The sequence below is a fragment of the Lepisma saccharinum genome, chromosome 16 (assembly GCF_977018435.1).
Source record: "Lepisma saccharinum chromosome 16, izLepSacc3.1, whole genome shotgun sequence".
Taxonomy (NCBI): Eukaryota; Metazoa; Arthropoda; class Insecta; order Zygentoma; family Lepismatidae; genus Lepisma; species Lepisma saccharinum.
The window spans coordinates 3668404-3692177 of record NC_139244.1 but is presented as its reverse complement, the minus strand read 5'-3'; the positions used below and the strand labels follow the sequence as shown (position 1 = coordinate 3692177).

Below are 23774 nucleotides of genomic sequence, written 5' to 3'. Positions count from 1 at the left end.
GCAAAATGTTGGAAAACTAACCAAGTTTATTTGTTGCAGGTTTCAGTAATGTGGCTGTAGTGTAGCAGTGTCAGTGCCAAGGAATCCGGAATTAATGCTCTTGACATCGGGTGGCATCTTTCCATGCAATGTTTCTTGGACTTGACAGGATTTGGGAATGAAGATAAATTCCATTTTTTAAATACCAACTTATTGATGGCAGATATTCTAGACGAAAGAATTCTGTACATTTGAAAGTTCCTCTGCACTGTTATTGGTGACCGGGGTCTCGTGATACCAGAGGACATGCTGAGCTTTTTCCTGATTTGTGAACATTTCCGGTTTTCTGGGCACTGACACTGCTGCACTACAGCCACGTTACTCAAACCTGCAACAAAAAAAACTTGGTTAGTTTTCCAACATTTTGCCACCACTTTCACATCTCTACCTTGCATATAGCGGATATGAATAAAGTTTGTAATCAGGGAAAGACTTCTGGTACACCCGGTATATCTTAATCAAACAGCGACCGCGTAACGTAGCGCGATCTGCCCGTGCGGGAAGATCGCTTTCTGTTTGACGAGGCCTTAAATTATCTATAAAGATACTTTTTAATTCCACAAATATATCCATTAAACTGAATTGTCGTCTTCACAACTTATTTACATTTATACATAACAAGAACATTGAAGTAGTAATCGACACCACACCAACCTATTTGTGGAGCTCTGAGCAATTTATAAAGTTGTAATAATAGTGATTTGGTCGTTCTTTATGTCGAGTAAGATTTACGAAGATTTGTCTTGATTATTTATCCTGCAGTGGACCTAAAGTGACAAGATAACTAATATATATTAGTTTTTTTTATATATATATATATATTCAGACTACAATGTTAAAATTTCTGAAATGTATATTTATTGTATTTTGATATAAACTTTGAACACATCTTGTTTAAAATAAATTTTCAAAGGGGAAAATTTAGCCGTAATGTTAGCCGTGACATCTCGCATAAACCTCTAATTTTTAGCATTTTTTAAAACTGGAAAACCATTTATTCTTTGGTGTAAATGGTAGAATATGAAGACAATCTGCTCCCTGTATTTTAGATTCAACTTCTGGTTATTGGTTATTTACGTTTGTAATATTTTTCGTTTTTTATGAGGGCGGTAGGGAGCCTGATTGAACGATTGGGGAAGCAGCCCCCCCTCCTCCGACGCAGTAACAAAGGAAGTGAATTCCCAAGTTCATATGATGTATATTTTCTATCAACGTAAAGTTCGAATTCCGGGTTTTTACTGGGATTCGAATGTGCAAAATATGCACAACCCATCTTTGTAAAATGTTCCTTGCAGAATAAAGCAAAGAAAATCCCGTTATTTGTCGATAACGGTGGACTTTCACCTTCCCTGTCGTTCAAGACGTGCAGAATGGGGCAACAAAAATCCCCAAGTAAAATCTCTGAACTCTGTGTTTACGTAATAAATCCTGATATCGCCTGCTTAGGGAATATCCCTCGCTTCGTTCGCTCCATTGCGGGCATGCATGTGGCACCCGTTTGGGGATTTTGAGGCGAGATATTTACGAGAAGTAATTCCCTTACCATACGCAGAAAAAACAAGTCACTCGTGTTGCGGGATTCGTAAATATAAGTAAGCACTTTCGCACCTCATTTCGGCATTCTTGCTCGCACACGTGACACAGTTGAGTTAAAAATTTCGTTCCGTTGACGTAGCTCCTCATGAATAGCTCCTCCCACTTGGGTTTTTCCTTGCTTCCCAGCGCTCGGATCCATACCTACATGGCGATACAGTTGTAAGGTCGTACGAGCAACCGAAGGTCGTTTACGAATACCAGGGGGAAAAGTTTCATTTATCGATCAAGAATTGGACGACACAACAAGATTATACGAACAGTGAGTTTGCGCGAAGCATCGACTATGTACGAATCTTCTAGCGAACGGAAACGTTGTCTTTGCGTCTAACCTACTTTTAACCAGTTGTGCAGTACAGTACGACTGGCTTAGGCCTAATCGAAATCAAAAAAGCTGTAAATGTGTCGAAGTTTTTAGTGCGATGAAATAGTGTCACCGCGATTGTTATCGTTATCTGCCACCGTTGTTTCGATATTTATTGTTGTTTTGGATACAAGTGTGTTTATAACAATGTGGAATCATCCTTCACATGCAAGCCATATTGACAATCCTGATTTGGTTGTTTCAGAAAGTGCACCTGGACAGGCTGTTTCACAGAGAGCGTGCATACATGGATTGGCATCGCAAGGTTTGTCGTACGAGGAACAGTGCAAAATCACAGGAGTGCAAGATCTGGGAGGTCATGTTGTGAGCAGAACGCCAACCTCACCCACCTATATGAGGGGTTATTCAGATAGTGGAAAGTGCTCGTCTTTATACGAGTCTGGACGGACAGATTCGGGGTTTGTGTCTGGACCGAATATCCTATCCTCAGAACAGTGTTTAACAGAAGAGTTGTCGTCGAGAAAATTGGACGAGACGGAAGAAAAAGAAACTTTCGGCAAATCATACATGAGGATTGATAGTGATAGTGGTGTGGATCTAGGGCTGCAAGAAAACTTTTCAACTTTGAGTTTGAACGATTTAAACGTGCCAACAAAATCTCATCAAGAGTCGCCCTTACCGTACAAGAATATTAATTTGCAGTCTCCTTACCTGCTGCACCCACAAAATGAAACCCAACTTCGTCAACCTGTCACGTTTCAATTTAGTTGGCAGAAGTACTTTATCCAGGACAAGGAAGGTGACACGTAAGTAGAGCTATTTATTATTATTATTATTATTATGGCTGTGAAAACTAATTTTGTTATTGTGGTCTAGGATTGCAGGATCGGAACTAAGGAGCGACAGCTTTGGCAACTTGCAAATGTACACGCAGCTGTCATGTTATTGGGTCATGTATATATTGTACTACACCTAACCTACTTACATTTGCTGTTGGGTGAATACGTGAGTAGGTTAGGCAGGTCAGGTTTTATGCTGTTATCATATATCTCCAAGTTACCATAGCTGTCGCTAGCTGTTTGTAGATCACATTCAATAGAAACAGTTCTATGGTGCATTTTCTGATGGGTGACAGTGTAAATTAATCTTTGCAGGACTTTTTTAATTTTTTTTTTTTTTATTGTTCGATATCACCATTATGAAGGACTGTGGACTGTGATTCAAGTAATGTACTGCATGGCAGTGTGAATTACTCGCTGATTTACAATGTAAGGCTTATGTGACAAATGAATGTCACTGTATTTCCTCCCCCCCCCCTTTATGTATGTATGGTTAGTTTAACACATTTTATGGTAACCAGCTTTCAAGGTCAACCACTGACGCATGTAGTATTTACCTAGCTGTATCTTTGTGTACAGTTCTCTTTTCCATGCTGTAGGCACATGATAACAAGGAATAACATGTTGACGTCAAAGGTGCCCAGTCACAAGTCACTCCAACATATTGGCTTGAATAGTCTCAACCATGCATTGTGGCTATTTTCCATTGGCATCTCTTGGGTGCTCATTGTGAACTTTTTAATTTTATTTCCCCTTCACAATTCATCACATAGAAGTTTCCACATCAAATACTTTGAGTACATTGTAAACTTTCAACAAGTTTATTTTTATATTAGACGAATAAGGCATGCCTCTGTGAGAAATGAATAAATAACTACGGTTTGGATATGTACTCCGTCATAGTGAACATAACATAATTATATTTGTACTTTTTTCTATCACAGATTAAAATGTTGTTGTCATTTGCAAGTTCACATGCCACTTAGTTGTACGGCTATATGATAAACAGTTTGCTATAGGTAATCTAATTATTAAATATTGATAATACCTTTTTCCCATCACTTTTTTTTTTTTAACACAAGACACTAAAGTTGGTGATTGTTCTTGATTGGTAATACTCAAGGTATGAATTAACAGGTAGGAGATATCACCCCCCCCCCCCCCCATAAGAAATTATCCCCAGGAAAGGAAAATTATTTTTATCCCTGTCGGTGATGTTTTTGTTCCCTCAAAGAGAATGGAATTGATACGTATAGTGTACCATATTTTTTTAGCTATATAACGAACACAACTGAAAAATCATTTCTTTCCATTAATGGTCCAGTCATCAAAGATTTCCCTGCCAAAAAAGTAGGTAGCCTTGTGGATTAAAGAGGGAAACCATTGTGTGATTGACTAACCTCACAGAACCAAGAGAGCAGAGTTCATTGCATTCTAGTAGCTGTTTTCATGAAAAAGTGCTCATGTTTTACAGCTATTAAAGTGTTCACAAGAAACTTGTAGGCATGTTAGATGGCCATGAAGTGTGAACTTGGCAATAGAAATTCAGTCGAGTTTTCTGTGTCGCTAGCTTTATACCTCTTTTCGTGTGTTTAGAAGCCCCTATCACAAGGAACTGGATTTCTAGTAGGAATGCCCTAGTTGGCGCTGAACTAACTTTCTAGGTAGCAATCATGGCTGACTGGTTGACTGGTTTGGAGGAATATGACATGTTCTAATTGCTACTTGCTTTCCTCGACTGGATTCTGTGGAAAGGAGCGTTTTTGTCTGTGGTTTGTGAGTGTTACTCCAGCAATGTATAACGTATACAGCATGAAAGGCGCGTTGAGTTACACCATCTATGCTGAGTGCAAGGTGTTTACATTTGAAACAACTAAAATATTCTTCGATACATGTACAGTGAACGTTGTAAAGTATGTATTTAGTCAGCGCCATTGTTTTGTACCTAATAACGTTTTATACGAAACGTTATTCCTCTCGGTTGTTAGTTATCGGCTTTTAAAAATGTGAAGTGATACATTGTTTACATCTCACGCGGCCGCCATTACAACTTCTCTCGTATGGCAACAAAAGTATATCGACAAGTACGCTGATAAGTATCGTGTGGGGTGAAAACTAGCAAATTGGTAGCCAGTCCAGGGCCAAGTAGGGCATATCTACTGGAAATCCAGTTCCGTGTGATGCAGGCTTTAGAATGTAAGTATAACATTATCCGTGGCACAACAGCTTGCCAGGGCCTACCTACCAACTGCCGGCCTCACTCCCATCTGTCGAGGTGCGAAATCATCCTACCAGTTACGGAATGACGTGCGGCCATCATGTCATTGTTGTAGGTTTCCATAACCAGGTTAGGCTACTTATTCATAGCTCTGCAATTTCCACAGGATGGTGGGTGGCCACTGGTCCTATACACAGGCCGAAATCTTAAAATCTTCCCCCAGGAGACTCGAATCTGTGTGCGTCACATAGCCAGAAGAATATTAAAAAATGTACTGTTTCTAAATTACGTTTAAATGTTATAAGATTTAATGCCCTAGGTTAGAACCAACGTTCTAAGGCTTTTATAACCACAGGGCATTAGTTTAATTGACTCACTGGTAATATATACAAATTTGCATACCCACAAGAAACTGCCTTCCGAAATGAAATGACAATTACACGACTGTGTTGTTGTCCCTGCAAAGCAAAAAGCCTAATTTTGCACAGTGATAATACTGCTAATAAATATCCCCTGATTTATTTTGGAGAGATAAGTTTTAACTGTAACTTGATTGTTTTACTGTAAAAATTGTTCAGGGTTTCAGGTGGGCAGTAATACTGCTGGCACTTTTGGGAACCTTTATACTTGTGCTTATATTTTTTTTTTTTCATATTAATGTGTACAATTTGATACTCTTACTTCAGGGTGGCGACAGACCTGGAAAACCTGGAAAACCGGGAAAAGTCAGGGAATTTGAGGTGTCAAAAAAAGTCAGGGAAATGTCAGGGAATATCGTCTTCATTGACTTCGAACACTCTTTTGACGAAAATTGTTATAACTCGGGCACTATGGGAGCAATCTACTTCGGATAAGTTTTGTTTTTCAGCTAAAACATCAGCGCATGCAACCGTGTACAATTTAGAACACCGGACCGAGGAAGGGGGCTTGGGGGGGCACGTCCCCCGAATTTCAATGGGAAAAAACATAAAAATCTGTAGTTTGCCCCTCTTCTCCCGCTATTTTGGGGAGAAGACGCAAACTTTAGTATTCTTTTCAAAGAATGGACATTTGTCACGAGAATGAAACATGTTTCATGCTCTTGAGTGCCATACAAGTTGAATAATAAGCCAACATGTGATTTTTTTTTTTAACAGAAAATAGGTAATTTGCATTTTTGGAGGAAAATTGTTATAACTCGGGCACAATGGGAGCAATCTACTTCGGATAAGTTTTGTTTTGCAGCTAAAACATCATAGCATGCAGCCGTGTACAATTCAGAACGCCGAACCGAGGAAGGGTGTTTGGAGGGCGCGACCCCCGAATTTCAATGAAAAAACCATAAAAATCTGGAGTTTGCCCCCTCTTCTCCCGCTATTTGGGAAGAAGGCGCGAACTTTAGTATTATTTTTAAAGAATGGACATTTCTGAAGAGAATGAAACATGTTTTATGTTCTTGGGTGTCATACAAGTTGAATAATAAGCCAAAATGTGATTTCTTTTTTTTTTTTTTTTTTTTTTACGAAAAATAGATAATTAGCATTTTTGGAGGAAAATTGTTATATCTCGGGCACAATGGGAGCAATCTACTTCGGATAAGTTTTGTTTTTCAGCTAAGACATCAAAGCATGCAACCGTGTACAATTAAAATCGCCGAACCGAGGAAGGGGGGTTTGGGGGCGTGACCATCGAATTTCAATGAAAAAAAACAACAAAAATCTGGAGTTTGCCCCCCTCTTCTCTCGCTATTTTCGGAAGAAGGCGCAAACCTTAGCATTCTCTTCAAAGAATGGACGATTCCAAAGAGATTGAAACTTGTTTCATGTTCCTGGGTGCCATACAAGTTGAATAATGAGCCAAAATGTGAAACTATTCGGAAATGTGTCATGGATATGTTGCGGAGAGGGTAGGGGGGGAGGTTGGTCATCAATATGAATTTACCTAGGCTTGCTCCAGACCTGTGTCAGAGTTTCAACCCAAACAGAAGGGTCCAAAATGCACATTCATTTCGTAATCTGCACCATGATACCATATGGTTTCATCGGGCCAGAACGACCTTACTCTGATGATATCATATAATATCATCGGGGGAGTAAAGGTTAAGCCTCTAAATATTACGTGGAAAATGCATTGAATTATAATTTTCTCTCGTCCGTATGGGAGTAGTAAGGAGACGGAACTGTCAACAGATGGAGGGGATGGGAGCGGGTGGCGCCGTCCGATAGTTGTCGGACGTCGTAGTAAGGCATTTTGTTGGGCAAACTGAAGGACCATGGAAACAAATAGGTTCCATTGAAACATACGATTTTTGTCGAATATCAGCACCCGACAAAGTATCTCACTACAACATGTGACAGAAATTGCATGCATGGGACTCTTATGATTTTTGTTCGATGTCTTCGGACTGCAACATCCAACAAAAATCGCATGCATAAACAAGAAGAGCTTTAGACTGCAAATATGCTGCTGGAATCTTGTTACTCTTCTGGCTCACTTCACCTCATTTAATGTAGCAGTGCTTTCATCCTCCTGACGTATTACTGGTTTCGCACAAGTTAACATACGTTTACAATCACATTAGATATCAAGAACAATCCAACAAAACTGAACATATATTGAATACTATCACGAAAATGTGAAACATAAATCTAAATTCGTGAACGTTATAAAAATTGGCAAGTGCATGCTCCCAACCTCAAATTTACTGCAACACTAGTATTGCAATGACATTAACACCATTTTCTGTCCTGACTGTTTAAACTCGTGAGAGATGCTCATTAATCTCTCACTGAGTAACGTTAATGTCCAATATTATGAAATAAAATATAATAAATACGTAAATATTTTAATATCATATTTACTCGAATCATTCAATCATAAAAGCAAATCACTTTCTTCAAGAATTGACTTTTTTCTGCCAGCCCTGCTAAATTTTCACTTTCCATCTACTGAGTTATACGAGGGGTGGCCAGAAAGTAATTTCCGATTGATTTTTCGCAAACTCCAAAACCGTGAAAAATGTTAATTGCTGCGAAGTTATTTTTAGGAATGTGCAGTGATGTCTGGACACATTTTTCGCCCTTTCTAAATATCGAAATAATGCGAATTTGGCATAAAATGTGAATTGTTGGCATTTTTAGCAATTTCTTTAAAAGAAATGACCTAAAACAACGAAAAATTCCATGAAATCCAACATTCTTGTCTTTTCTAGGCCATGTTTGTGTACATAGAACATGCAAGTTTTCCAGCATTTTACTCCAGAGTAAACTATAGAGTTATAAGTACATGGAATAATTCCGACAGCCACATTAAATCATGTATTTCCCACGATGTTTTCAACTTCTATCAAAACCATTTGCATCACAGAGCAAAGTGGCAGGGTTCTAACGAGAGATCGAGTGCGTATCTACCGTCACACGGGAGCCACATCTTCAGTATTTGTCACGCGAGATGTGTTTTGAATTACCAATCTAAGTTCGCACCATCAGCATTTGTCGAGCGAGAAATAATGGAGCTCAGTCGTTAGGGCGTCTGACTACCATTCCAGAGACCCGGGGGTCAGTCCCCTGCGGAGGACAACCGGGATCCTTTCCTCCTATTCAAACTGCTGCGGCGCCCACCCAGCGTCACATCAAACGGGTACATGGAGGAAACTTTGAGGGATAAAGGTAGCCAGGAGCGTGGTGCTGATCACATCACCCCCGCCTTCAGCCGTGATCAAGAAAGTGTGGGGCCCTAACTCCACACCCCTATACACCTTCATGGCAAAGTGCAGGGGAGCACTTTACTTTTACTTCCTCAAAAATCTGTTCCAACATATCAAACTGTCACGAAAATACGTAGACCATGTGATCTATAATTTAAAATAATCGTTTAAGAGCACAATGGAGTATTATGTTTCGGTATATTTGGCAGATAAATATTCTAAAACAAAAACGAGAATTTTGTGAAACGTAATACTGACAAGTCAAAAAAAGATAATACCAATTTTTGGTGCCATAATATATCGGTATCTGTCACGTGAGATTGATTGATTTTAATTTTTTGGGTGCGTCGCCACTTATGGTCATTATGCACCCTTCAGTATATATGGGGGGAAACTCCATTATCTAAAATCCTTACCTTAAAATTAAAAAAGGGGTATGGAAAATAACTTTCCCAAAAGAACTTTCAAGATATCAAACTCTCACGAAGAGGCGTAAGCCATGTGAAACAGTAGTTTAAAAATAACATCAAGGAATAATTTCAGATATTTGCCAGAAAATGCTCTAAAATGAAAATGTGAATTTTGAGAAAAATAACTCGGTATAGTGAAAAATAAAAAATAAGAAAATACACCAATTTGAAAAAAATAACAAAATATCAAGGTCCCTACCGATTAGGCATAAATAAAACAAGAATATCAGTTGTAATTAATTGCATTAGTAACAGGGAGTCCTAACCTAATTTTCGACATAATCACCACCGTTGTTCTGGCATTTGTCGTAGCATGGCACTAAATTTTGTATGCCCATGGTATATGTGTCTGACAGCAAAGACTGGAACTATCTCTACCGCAGTGTAGCTGTCAAATCCTTGCCCTGCCAGAAACCTCTTCAGTTAAACAAAGAGATGAAAGTCGGTACATTCAAGGCCAGGGCTGTTCAGGGAGTGTTCCAAGATCTCTCACTTGAAGTGATGCAAAGGGCCCGCATGTACTCAGCTGTATGGGGTTGTGCACATTCGATTGGCCTTCCGTTAATTGTCTGCACCATCGTCTGACCATAGTATCACTCACGACGCCCGGTCTGCACACCTCACAGGATTGATGGTGGCTCTGTGCCAAATTCTGAGCGTGCAATGTAGGCTACATCGCAGTCGATGGGAGACTGTATGAGAGCTGCAATGTTTAACCTAGAACTGTCCTAAAACGGCTGCGTTGCAACTGTACCAGATTCCAGCTACATGCCACTTCTTCCTGCCTGCATGGGTGTGTGTCTATCTCTGACCACCAGTGCTGCGTGTAGGCACCATTGGAGCTTTTTTCAGGATGCCCCTCGTATATGAACTTTCAGAAGCTTTTATTATTAGAGTGTTCCTGTTTTAATGTATGGTTAGCTAAATCAGGTACCTATACAATGCAATTCTATAAATTCCTTGCGTTAAATTTCTAAAACCTACATACCTTTTCGACAGCATTAATGGTATAACTTCATGTTGTTGTCAGTTTCACAGTACTTCACTTGGATATACTGCACTGAAGCAGAAATCCCATTGATAATGTAAGGAAATATGACACTTTATTTTGTTCGATGCAATTGTTTCACTTATATGCAAGAGTTAAGTTGTTTGCTGTACAGAGAAGAGAGAAGTAGCTTTATGCATTGAAAAATGAGTCTGCACTCATGGTTCTTGCAAGCAGAGGGTGCCAAACGTCAGTGGAAATATCAACATATAATACCGAGAATGTATAAGGAGACTGATAAATTACAAATTGTATTTCTTAATCAATCACTCTTCACTCTTGTCTCATTTAGTCGTAACTTTAAAAATAATCAAGTATTTTATTTTAAACTTACTGCGTATGACAAAATTCCGTAATCCTTCCCTAGCTTGTGAATTGTAATAATTTTCCAAATTCACTATTTTGCAGTTTGAATTCAAATCATAGAGAATAGAGAAATTGAGTCAATTTCACAGAAGATAATATTGGTACTTAACAAAACCATACGTGGATCTGTATGAGTTTATTATTTACATTTGCAAAAACATCGATTTAGTTTGGTTTGTAATTGTCAGGGAAAATGTAAATTTTGTCCTGGAAAACCTGGAAAAGTCAGGGAATTTCATTTCTGCTTGTTTGTAGCCACCCTGTACTTGCATTCAAAAACAGTGTGCAATTACAACAAATTTACACACTTTATATTTTCTCTCTAACTTTCAGTGTGGTCTGATTCAAAAGAAAATAGTGCTTTTTTTAAATATGTGGAACATTTAGGCAAAGCAGGGATAGTTCACTTCAAGGTTAAATTATGAACATTACTTGCTGCCCCTGACAGCATCTATTGGTGATGTATAATGGTGGTGCAGTGGAATGTGTATATCAGGATGTTAAATTTGGACCCAATGGTCATCAGTATTCACTTTCATTTCAAATGTACAAGTGCTGTTTTTTCTAATTAATTATTGTTGAATATAATAGCTCACCTGTAATTGAGTGATTAGCTGTTTTGACTTTGGTGAGAGCGGTCCTGTTTTAGTTCCCTGGTGCGAGTTCTAAACTTTTTGGTGGTCATCCAACATCGTGAGGGCAAGTAGGGAGCTACTTGAAAATAAAAGTAGCATGATAACATTCAGTTTTGTTCAGTATAATAGAGTATGTATCCAAATTGTAGATATTTGTTCATATCTCACAGAGGTGCCTGTCAGCTGTAGAAAGCCTGTCATCCCATGAAGCTTGGTCCGAAACTGCACTACAGTGAATCACAGTGTCATGGAAGAGGCATTTTCTACTTGACAGTAAAGTTATCTGTTTCTCAGATTGAATCGTATGCCATGTGCAGTTGTATGTGTATTCCACACTGAAGTTCCAAAATTGAGCAACTTGAGAGGCTAAGTTCCCTCTCATACCTCCTCAGAATTATATTTTCTGGGAGGCTGTGTTTTGATGTGACTGCGAAACTTTGGTAACAGTTCTACGTTCGAGTTCTTGACAGGACATTGGAGTTTCGTTGTTTTATGACGTTTCACTTCATTTGTTTCCATGTTGCACCTGTACATTAGCTTGACTTTTACTTATTTATTAGAAGTTCCAAATTCTTTACTTGAGGTCGTTGCCCTTGCCCCCCTTCCCCCCCAAAGAGAGCCAACTGGATTATTATTGTTTCAAAAGAATGTGTTCAAGATATGGTTGCAAAGAGTTTGTTTTTATAGTGCAACTCAACTTTCAAAACAATAAGTCATTTCTTGAGCCTGTTAAGTCTTGGCAAGAAGAGGCCTTACAAATATTTTCATGAAAATAAGTTCGTAAATAAAATATTTTCACTGATTTCCTTGCGTGTTCACCAACTTTTTCTCTTCAAACTTATTTCCCATATCTAAACCTCAGAAAAAAAGGTCAGTTAGTATTCCACCTCAATAATCAAAGTAAAAACTGTATTAGACCGAAACATAAACTTTATGACCTAAGTTTCCCCCCTAAGTTTTGAAGATTGTTCTCGAATAACAAATAAAATAACCATGCATTTCAGTACAGTAAGTGTATGAAATCTAAAAATGTAATGAAAACCGTTGTGCTGGAATACAAGTGTAATACATTTGGACTACAATGTTTAGTAGTTTATAATTGTTATTATTGTACAATAATCAAAACAATCATAATAATTGATTCAAGTTTTATGAATGGATTGCCCCCCCCCCCCATTCTTACAAAGATGGTCATCATGCTGGAGTGGATATTGGCAGGAAGAAATTGTTCCTCAATCTTCCTGCCTAACCAGCTCATGCAGCCTCTTAGTACTTTGGAATAACCTAGGTGTGGGTTGGAGGTTCCCCCGTGCTGACTAACAAGGGGGATTCCAGCCCATTACTAATCCAATTACCCAACGCTCACCTTGAACCCTCGCGTCTGAGCACGTGGACGTTGCTCCATGCAATAGAATTCCTCTTGTTCCTGTTTTCGACTTCCGCCGGATCGCGTCATTGAGGACTTTGGCACGCCACATAGCACCATTCACATTTCGCGACTGGACCCTTTGTTCACAACTGTGCTTGGTTCATGTAGTGTCGGTGTTAAGACTCGTACCACCAAGAGTACAGTCACAGGCGCGGGTGGGTGTAACAAACCCACTGACTTTCATTGGAAACATTACAACCCAGAAGTGTCCGTGACTGTACAAGGTGTATCCAGAATTTTCCATTGGGGGGTGGGGGTGGAAGCATAAATTTAGAGCCAAAATGACCATAAATTTTCTCTTTGCATCATCTGGAAGCTATCGTTTGTTTTAGCTGCATTGAGGATTAAATGAATATATCATTTGCACATTCACCAACAAAAATTATCATCATCTGTAGCCTATATATACTTCACATATCAAATAAACTAATTTTGCTACTGGTTTAAAGCGTCATACACACAACACATTTCCATTGATTCATTCAGGCCAGGGGGGAGGGGGTGGTATCCCCCAATTAGCAAAGCCCCTCCCCCAGTTGCCATTGTCGCCATGCTAAACTATAGGTAGCTAATCCCAAGGCTCGGCCAAACATCCCCCCAGCTAACATTTTTCACCTCAAGCTTATATGTATGTATATCTTCGTACTCAGGTTGTTTTTTTTTCATTTGTTAGCAGCACAAAGTACTTCATAATTAAATGAAATAAGTGTATGAATATTTTAATCCACATGTGTAGATCCTTCACACACATAACGCTGGAATGCCCCCTTTAACAGGTTGACAACATGTTGAATGCCATATATAGGAAAATGATGGAAGCAATTGTATCGACTCATTTTCTTCAATAAAATTAGAGAGGAGGGGGGGAGGGGTTGATCCACACACCCCTCCCCGTCGCACTTTTTAATCTTCTTTACTTGCCGTTTCCAGTTGCATAAAGGTGTGATGTACTAGATTTCAAGTACAGCATATGCTCGTTTCATCCACGTGATGTATGATAATTATTATTATTAGAATTATACGCCTATCCAGGTTCTTGTCCCACCTTTTTATATTTTACTGATTACGCGATTCCCTCCTTATTGTTGGGGGGAGGAAGATTGCCGAGTTGGGTCCCATTGTTCTGACTATCAGCACTGGGGCTATCTTACTCGTGGTTTGACGTGGGATCCTTAACTTGGGAAAATCCATTGCAGAACTGCGTTTCGCAATTGTTCAAGCGGGCTTCAGGAATTTCCGAAAGGGCCGAGGTGGAAGTTCACGTTGATGTCTGCAGAAGTACGTATTTCGCCATTATCTGGCGATAAGCGAACTTGGCTTGCTTGGGTGTGCGTGTGGTTCTGGCATCTCAGCGTCGCTCTTCCGTCACACTTAGATAATCGCGACGATGCAGATGTGATATGAAATTGATGAAGGGACACTCGTGCCCAGGCCGAGATTCAAACCCGGGATTTCTGGCGTCGTGGCGAACCGTGCTAACCACCCCGCCACAGAGGTTGGTTGAATCCCTGGTTTTCTATGTTGGCATGCGTACGTTCGAGTATCTGTGGTGAACGGTGTGGTTCACGTCGCATGTCTGCCACTTTCGGCTAATCGTAACAATGGGAGTGAGTGGTAATATGAAGGGATATTCACAAAACGCACATGGACGACACAACACATGCCCCACAGGGGATTAGATTGGCTGTGCCCATTCACCAGTCTCTTTTTGGCCTTCAAGACTGCAGACACTGGGCTGTACTACGTGGAAGTGAGGTTGACATACATTTAGAAGTGGTTTGTTTGATTTTTTCTCCGCTTTTCTGCCAGTTTTAGCTAATCGCGAAAATGAGGAAGAATGTTGATATTGATGAAGGGACATTCACAAGGATGTCTATTTTAACATGGGATCGGATCAACCGGGATTCGTATCCGGATCCAGGAAGCCACCACGCTATCTCCATTATTTGAGATATTCCCTCTTCCACATATTTGTCGAAGGAATTGTCCCATGAAGGCTCGATGACTTGTTAACTGAATACTTCGTGGCCTGGCGGGGTGTGGTATAGCCACGAGCCATTTTAACGCTCGGGAGATAAGGCTAAACACAAACACGGCGTAGAAGCTAAAATTAGCTGTTGTCATCTCGATAATAAACATATGCATTGAAAGATATAAATCAACCCATTATCTTATTGGGTTTCCCCTTTTCGCTTCGAGTGCTTGCAGACCACGTACTGTGTGTGTGTCGGAGGACGGGCGGGGTATTGTTTCTCTCTTATCTCCAATAACGGAAATGCCCGCAGTCGTTTATCATGGGAAAATCCAGGAGATAAGGGGTCCATTGCACGGCTGGATTTGCAATGTGTATGTGTCTGCTATGTTTATTCTTAGATTGCAAGTGGGCACGTCACGTACACACAACGGCAAAAGAAACAGAAATTGTCCATCACCATTTTCATTGTCTGTTTTCCACAATGGGATGATCATGATCTGCTTTCGAATCGGCAGAATTCCATTCGAGAAAACGCCGCCCGCCATGTATGTATTTAATGTCATACATAATGATTCAGATTGTCATTGCATGCGGTGAGGTCATATTTATTCTTACTTGATTGGTTTTGCGTTACAGCTACACAGAACAGACATGCGTCCTACGTGTATCAAAAGTATAATGTAACACAAGTTTTTTACCTTTCAATAATTATATTTTCTTCAAAAATATTATTTTCGAATATTTTATCTGAAATCTTTTTTGTGCAACAGCAAAAACATCGTAATCTTTATTTAGAAAAAGCATTACTTGTGTGTTCAGTAGGAAATGTTCTAGGTTTGGCTATGAGGACGTGTAAGACATAATGTTTTTTTAAAAGAAAGGTTTTTCTTTCATAATTCCAATTTATTGCTAGGTTTTAATCAAATTGGTCAGTAAGTTGGCTAATTTTTACCCCTCTGTATGCTTGCAAAGGTTTCAATGTCTGCTAAATTTGAATTTTCTCAGTTTGTATGGGACCAACATACATTTGGTTTATTATTAGAATAATTAATTCAAGAAGACTTTGTGGGCAGGACATGCGGCACGAATGGGAGAGGAAACAAGATTTTTCAGGATTCTTGTTGGGAAACCTGATGGTAAAGACCTGTAGGAAGGCCAAGACGATGATGGAGGGATCCTTACCTAAAGGAAATCGGTAAGGATGGAAAATATTGGATTGATCTTCCCCAGGATAGGGACAGATGGAAGGCTTGTGTTGCTGCAGCCATACACCTAGGCTAGAGAGGTAGTTTTTTTTTTAATGGAAAATCGACATGAAAGCCATCCAACCACGTTAGGGTGAAGTGTTTGAATGCCAACCACTCAGATTAGTTTCTTTGCATCCATTATCTTCGACCCGAAACCGATGGCCTTAGTCCTGACTCTACAAAGTTGATGGCCCGCTCGCCAAGCAGGGAGATGTAGAACTTCATATCCTGCCGAAAAGCGACTCCAGCAGAACGATGAACTCCTCCACAGAGACTCCCCGCTCGCTCAGTGCTGCTGGCACGACGACGTCACATCCCGAAGCGCCTTCCGCTATGGCCATTGCGTGGAACGAAGGTCACGCTTTCACGCTCAGAACGACGTTTTCACCACGGAGCGAGGCGAAGAGACAGTGCGTATGCGAGCACCACCATGAAAGCGGATTGCTCCATGTAAAAGCCACGAATATTCCCTCTATCCATCGATTTAGCTTGTTTTTCTACTTCTATAGTTCTTTCATTGAACTTCATCCTAGCGAGCGAAGCGTTCCGTGTTCTTCAAGTGATTAAAAAGTGGGATGAGGTTCCTTTTATGATATTATTGGACTTACATGCTGCCAAATGATAACACAAACGCTTTTCGTAAAGGAATAGAATTCGCAGACTTATGTATAATGTCTATCTTTCTCTCACTCTCTCTCTCTGAATGAAGTGTCACTTATTCGGTACATAAATATTTAAAAAGCAGTTTTTTTTTCCAAAATATTCCATGTTGGTACAAAGATATTGTGAAATATATGAAGAAGCATACAAAAAAAAGGTAAAGTGTTCCCTTGTGCATAGCACCACGCCATGTAGGCGTATAGGGGGTGTGGGGGTAACGCCCCACACTTTCTTGATCCGGTCGTGAGTGGGTGTGATGTGATCAGCATCACGCCCCTGACCGCCTTTACCCCCCAGGGTTTCCCCCCAGGTACCCATGTTATTCGACGCTGGGTAGGCGCCGGGGCCGCTTCCACCGTTAGAAAAGTTCCCGGATTTGAACCGGCCGGGGATCGAACCCGGGACCTTGAGCATGGTAGTCAGACGCGTTACCGACTTTTTTTTTTTTTTTTTTTTTTTTTTTTTTTTTTTTTTTTTTTAAAGGAAAGCCCCTATGCGGAAGCTTCCCCCATCACACTTCATTCACTCATATCATTTCATTCATATTTCAATTTCAAGACTTTTCAGGACAGACAATCACAAACATCCATGGCCGAGCCGGGAATCGAACCCGGGACCCCTGGCGTCGTAGCGCGATGTGCTAACCACTCCGCCACAGGGGCCGCCATCTGAGCCACCGCTTTTCCCTTAATCGAATAAACCGTGACCTGGGTTCGATTCGTCATTCTTTTTCAAATTTACGAAATTCTTAATGTGTGTTAGAAATCTAGAAATCACTAAAAACTATTTCGTAAATCATCTCTAGCCGATGAATACTATCAGGCCGTCTACATTTTGCTTTATACTACAATAGATTGATTTTTTTAAAAAATAATATTGTTTCTGCCACTTTTGACAATAGGTTAGCACAGGCACCCCGGCTTCGAATCCCGCCCTGGGCATGGGAGAGTCCCTTAATCACTCATCATCGTGGTTAGCCGAAGGGGCAGGAGAGCGACGTAAATTTAACCTAATTCAATAATTTTTCGTGTTACTTTCAAGATGTTTGGAATCTTTCTTCTTTGCGAATGTAGTCTTTACCTCTGGTAAAATTGAAGCCGAATTCACCGAGTTGTAGCTATTGTAGCGCTCTCGTGTCCAGAAGATCCTGGGTCCTCCACAAAAAGTTATTTTCAGACTTTCTCATGGGTAAACCGAGATTATTTCACGGTGGCGTAGGGCTAATCCAGTGGCAGTGTTGCCACAATCTGAGGGTACAATTTAACTTTCCAAGGGGCAAAATTTCCCTTTTTCGACCATTTTTTCCCTTCACCTAAACAAAATATAATAATAATAATAATTATTATTATTATTAGCAGTGGTAATAGTAGTAAAATTTCCGTTGGTCCATGATTGTATGAATAAAAAAATGTTGCACAAATTTTTCACATAATGTAAGCTTCATCGCTTGCTGGTCCGATGTCCCAGGAATCCATTAAATCGTTAATTCTAATAGTTACAATTATCCGAAGATAGAAAAGCGACGTACAATAAACGTAAGAGAAATATAAATAGATACAGGTTTATATTCAAGGGAACAAAAAATTTAGAAGTGTGAATATGAAACTGGAATTTCACATAAACTATAATATAGACAGAAGTCTTAAAATTTTCCTGAAATTGTGATATTTTTCTACGAAATTCCCTTTTGGTTATAACTTCAGTCCGAATTTCCCTTCATGTGGCAACACTGCACTGGGCCGCTGAACGAGGTAAAGTAATGATACGAGGAAATTTTTCGGAAGAAAAGGGAAATTTCTGCTTTGTTTGCGGGGAATTCTACGCAACGCGATTAGCATACGGAATCTTGGTGTTAGCACGGCAATCCCATGATTTCTTTGCAGATTTAACGGATGACGTCATTCCGCGTGGTCCTTTTTACCCCCGCGTTGCTTTCCTCTTACATTGCACGTGCGAGCACACACGGGCTCAAGTGCTTGGGACACGCGCCGTTTTGTTTCCTACGCCCTGTTGACCTCGCCAGTGGCGGGCTGCTTCGGCGCGTTGGTCCTGCATGTTACTTCGGCGGAAGAGGCACAGCTTCATATAAGATGCCTGTTTGTTCAGCACCATCGAAGACGTGTTAGATGTAGCTATTTCGCTAGAGGGTTAAGTCAAGTTAACTTTGTGCACAGTAAGGCTAATCGAGACTGAGCCCATAGTTCAAAGTGGGTTGCAAGGGACGACGTTACCACTACGCCATCGGGAAGCCCCTGGTTTTGATGGCGAGCTATGACGATTTACGATCAAATGTTTTCAGATAGCCGTGTATTTCTTATGGAGGAAGGAAATGTCCCAACTTCAACCCCGTTATTGCCTTGTAATCAAGGGGTCCCGGGTTCGATACCCGGTGGAGGCAAGTGGTTCGGATCCCACTTTAAACTGTAGGTCTAGTCCCGATTAGCCTTACTGTGCATAAAGTGGACTTAAAACAGCAACTCAACCCAACTTCAACCCGGCATTGTTTTTTTTTTTGTTATTAATTATTTTATGAATGTTAGTGTCAATGATTTTACATTAGCATGCAATGTTAATTGGACATTATAAACTTCACCGTGGAGTAGTTGGAGGAATAAATAGAGTTCAAAACGCAAGACAATCGATAATGTCGGAATAACATTGCATGCTAACACTGATTTACAAGCTTTTCTTATAAGGAGGCCGTTGTATTTCAGGGTATCACAGTCCCTTCCCAAAACCAGCTAACGTGATCAGCATCACGCTTTGGTAGTCTTCAAACTCAAAAGATTCAGTCATTCTGCCGCTCTCAAGGTTGGCACCGACAAATCGAGAATGAGGCGATAGATAGGTTGGTTAAATTAGGCTTCTTTCCGTCGCTTTTCTTCCACTAATCGCGAGGATGAGAATAAGTGAATAAGCAAGCTTAGGCCAGGATTCGAACCCTGACCCCAGGCGTCGTAGCGTGCTGTGCTAACAACTTCTCCACGGAGATCGGCTAAGAGAGGGGGGGGGGGGGTGCAGGACGAGACCAGCCATAGTATTCGAGATTTTGGTATTATAATCATGTGAACAAAGCGGATATCCACGTCAGCCAGCCTCTTTAGATATATTGTGATTGTAAAGTTAATGGCAACCTGACAGCCTGTGTTGTATGGTTGCACATATTCAGAATATAATTATTATTTCGAAAGTCCGTAGCGTCGAAACGAGGAATGAAACGCAAAAACGTTATGTACGAGGGGCATCTGAAAAGTAGTACCAGTTGTTGAATTTAAAAATAAAAGGAACAATTGTTTTGTGACAAAACTTTCTAATTGTTAACAACAAATTTTAATCTACTTGTACATTTAAGCATTTGTCATAACGTGTGACGAGTTTTTGTAACCCAGCTTCATATTCCTGTGCCTCCAGTCCATTAAGAAAAGTAGTCACCCCCTTCTTACACTTCATCATCACTGTGAAATGTCTTTTCTCCCAAAAAGGCCTTTAGTTTTGTGAAGAGATAAAAAATCGGAAGTAGCCAGTTCCGGGATGTAGGGCAGTTCGTCCGTAATGACAGACGGCCGCCCGGAACGTTCGTCATCGTGGACGTTCTTTCTCTCCGAGTTAAAGTTTCGACACCAGCGGCGAACAGACGACTCATCAATAACATTGTCTCCATAAACCTTCTTTAGTTGACGTTGAATATCAGATGGTCGCACATTCATGGCGTTGATAAATGTGATCACAGCCCTAACTTCAAAAGTGGTGGAGTTTTAAATTCTTTTGAACATTTGTAAACTCATATTAACAATAACTACAATGACGGCGGCTACTCTCCTCACTAGCGCTCCACACGGCGCGAACGGGTACTACTTTCCGGATGGTCCTCGTAGAGAGATTGTTTGCCTTGATGTGCTGTGAAATTCTATATTGCATCGTGTGAATTCCACCCTTTCTTTTATCCATTACTAATTATTTTTTCTTGTCGATTGCTTTGTCCCTGCTACCTCGTTATCAAATATTTTTATATTTTAGTTTTCCGATTTTATTTTTTACTTTGTGGTCGATTGGCGCCCAGAGCCCCCTATGTTTCTAACGGTGCTTCCTCTTGTCTTCCAGGCAGCTGCACATAGCGATAATACATGGGTTCATAGAAGTAGTCTACAGCCTAATCACTAATGTTCCTGATCCACGTTATTTGGACATACCCAACGACCTATGTCAGGTAAGTGGTTTATCACCCCCCCCCCTTTTTAACATAGAAACTACATAAAAATGTGATTGCTCAGTTCATTGGGAAATTAACGTTGGTTTATTCATGCAGTACTCTTTATTTTTTGGAGAATAGCAAAGATTTCCAATACGAATAAAAAATTTTGGTGCGTCAAAACAATATATTCGGGAAATGGTAGGAACATGTAATGAAACATGTATTTGACAAAATGATGTGATGGGATTGTCCAGATTTTTGTCGGGTTCTTCACATCTCAAGTGGGTCGCATCCAGGGTTGAAATTCCAAATTTGACATGTGTTTATCTTATCAATTCGAAAATGTCTCAGTTTTGCCTCTGAACTGGATCTACAAGTTAAGCTATTTTAGAATCGTAAAGAAAACCTTTAGATATCGAGATTATTGTATTTGTAGTGAAAATGGAATTTCCATTTTATTTTCTAATATGCAATTTGGTGCTGCATCGGCAATAAACAGTTAACCATAAAGAATTACACAGAAAGATGACTTTTTGTAAAGGGAAGACAGGGAGAGAACTCTAATTTACTTTGACTGCATTTTAAAAAAAAATCACTTCTTGGTGGGGCTAGTTCATTCTTAGGTGTTCTTTATATTTTCTTTTCCGTTTCATTTGCATCATTTGAGTGTGTGTGTGTGTCATGACACAACATTAGTAGTTTACAACATTACGAATTGGTTCATGGGCGTCGTTAGGGGGGGGGGGGGCGAGAGCTCAAAATAACTGGAAAGTAACAACGATTTTAGATGGATCTCAAAACTATTAGAAGATCCATGGGGAAAAAAATGTAAAGTTATTTTTTCTTGGATGAACAAGAGTAGGGATAACGTTAAATAATAATACTATTAATATTTATTGTTAGGTGTTGGGATAGACATAGGGTTAGATGTTTGTTCTTTTATTTCATCTTGTATTTTTGCCCTATATACGAGAGAGAACCCGCTATAATGTAGTAACTGCTGGAATATAGCATAGTAGTCATTCCTCAGTTTGCCATCTTTTCCTGCCTTTGACGTTCTTTTGTATGTGAATACTTGGCCAAAGGGCGGGGGTTATGACCATGTAAGTGGAATTAGGGTTTTGTAAGCAGCAGACATTTTTTGCAAAGTGACTGATTGTTTGTTCCTTGTGTTGCAGACCCCCCTCCACATGGCCGTGCTGACCCACCAGCCCCAGATCGTTCGGCGGCTGCTGGTCGCGGGGGCGTCGGTGGACGTGAGGGACCGCCACGGGAACACCGCCCTCCACCTGGCTTGCCGCAGCGGCGACGTCGAGTGCCTGAACGCCCTCCTGCAGCCGGTGTCCGTCGCCGAGACGAGGAGCGCCAGCCTGCAGTACGCTGTCATGTTCCCCCACGTGCCACTCAGCCTGGAAGAACGCAACTACGACGGTGAGTACCATAGATTTTCTCCTTGCCTCTTTTTCGGTCGACCCGGTCGCGGAGTGGTTAGCAAAGCTCGCCACGATGCCAGGGGTCCCGTCCAAATAGCACAGTAAGTTCGCTTCAGGCTTTCCATTTAAAGAACAAACTGGCTGCAAGCATATAATGGCAAGCTTGCAGCAGGCTTCTACAAGGTACCTCAAGTTTCGACAAGGTACCTCAAGCTTGCCACTAGCTTTCGTGATATCTTAACGGCTTCTAATCCCGAGCTGGGGAACGCTGTTCTTTGTGAGTGTCCATCAGTTTTCATCGCTCATTCTTGTCTTTTTGCGATTAGCTAAAAGTTCCAGAAAATCGACGCTACATAACAAAAATCAAATCGAAGCCACCTCTGTGCCCCCCAACTCCTTGATTAGCTGTCTGTGATAGCTAATATCTTGGTGGTCACCAAATGTCTCCGTTTCAATGCTCGTCTCTGCAACACGGCCGAGAGATATGAAGTTATCTCCCCAGCTAAGATGCTGTGTTCAAGTCGTGAATGTCCCTTTCTCTAATCTCTGCGATTAACCCAAAGAGACAGAAAAGTGGCATAAAATACGAAATTACCGACCGCGTTTTTTGGTATCAAGAATTAAGTTTTTTCAGTGTTGCGAAACCCACGTTCATTATCTGTGAAAATTCATGTTTTCAGTATAAATTTGGAAAGGAAGTATTTTCTAACATCGCAGTGTGGGTCTCCTCAAATCTGTGAAATCGCAGAGAGAAAACTTGTTTTGAATAACCAAAATGATTTCGGGTAACCAAACGTTTGTTGAAACATGCGACAAACCAATGATTCTTCACGAGAATTCTTTTAGTAATGTCGACCAATTGTTTAGTTACCAAATTTGTTAACTGCTTATTATTTATGCTTACCAAAATACTAGCTAAACGTATTTTGTTGATTCAAACAAATTAACTTTCACTGTGTAGTGTCGCATTGAAATCCAGAGGTCCGATGTTTGATGCCCAATTCGGATTCTACTTTCAACTGTAGGTCCAGTCCGAATAGTGAATCTGAGCATAAAAGTGGACTTCAACTCATTTTAACAACCTGAGATTTGTGAATCAGTATTAAAAACTTGACAAGATTATCGTCATCATATTGGAAAACTTTATTGGAAAGAGCAGTGTTGCAAATTTCTGTACCTTTTTCAGGGGTTGCCTCCCCACGAACATTCTGGTTGGGTGTTCCGATTTTAAAGTATTTGCATGTGTGTGCGTGCTTGCAATTCACTCTGAACCTCCTGGGAGGTGATTTGCAATTAAGAAACATTCCTTTCTCTGGCTGTCAGCGTTATAATGCACCCGTCCGTATTGATCTCTCCGCTGCGATTGACCGGGCCACCCATTCGATGTTGGCCTCCGTCCAGCGCCCCTTCGATTCAGCGGCTTGGCACGCGAGGAACTTTGGCCCACCACCAAACGGCGCACGGCCCTTGCGTAACAGTGGTCCGGGTAATGTTGCTCGAAGTGTAATGGACGCATAGCAGGGTAACTTCGTTTGCTCTTGCCGCCTACCCGTGTCGTCTACATGCAGTTACGAACGTCAGCACATTCCAGCGCATTGAGTGGAACACTTTATTGATTCA

General features: G+C 40.5%; 1 protein-coding gene across 4 annotated transcripts in view; it reads left to right on the top strand.

Annotated features, from left to right (window-relative positions):
* cact (NF-kappa-B inhibitor cactus) overlaps nucleotides 1–23774 on the top strand; it is a 55659-nt gene that overhangs the window by 12473 nt on the left and 19412 nt on the right. For 3 of the 4 annotated variants that reach the window (XM_083137597.1, XM_083137598.1, XM_083137595.1), the window contains exons 2-4: nucleotides 2202–2763; nucleotides 20631–20736; nucleotides 21900–22152. In XM_083137597.1, coding sequence (XP_082993723.1) covers nucleotides 2202–2763; nucleotides 20631–20736; nucleotides 21900–22152 — 921 coding nt within the window. Of the gene's footprint in view, nucleotides 1–1747; nucleotides 2764–20630; nucleotides 20737–21899; nucleotides 22153–23774 lie in introns of those variants that run through there. The other variant, XM_083137594.1, reaches the window with a different exon arrangement.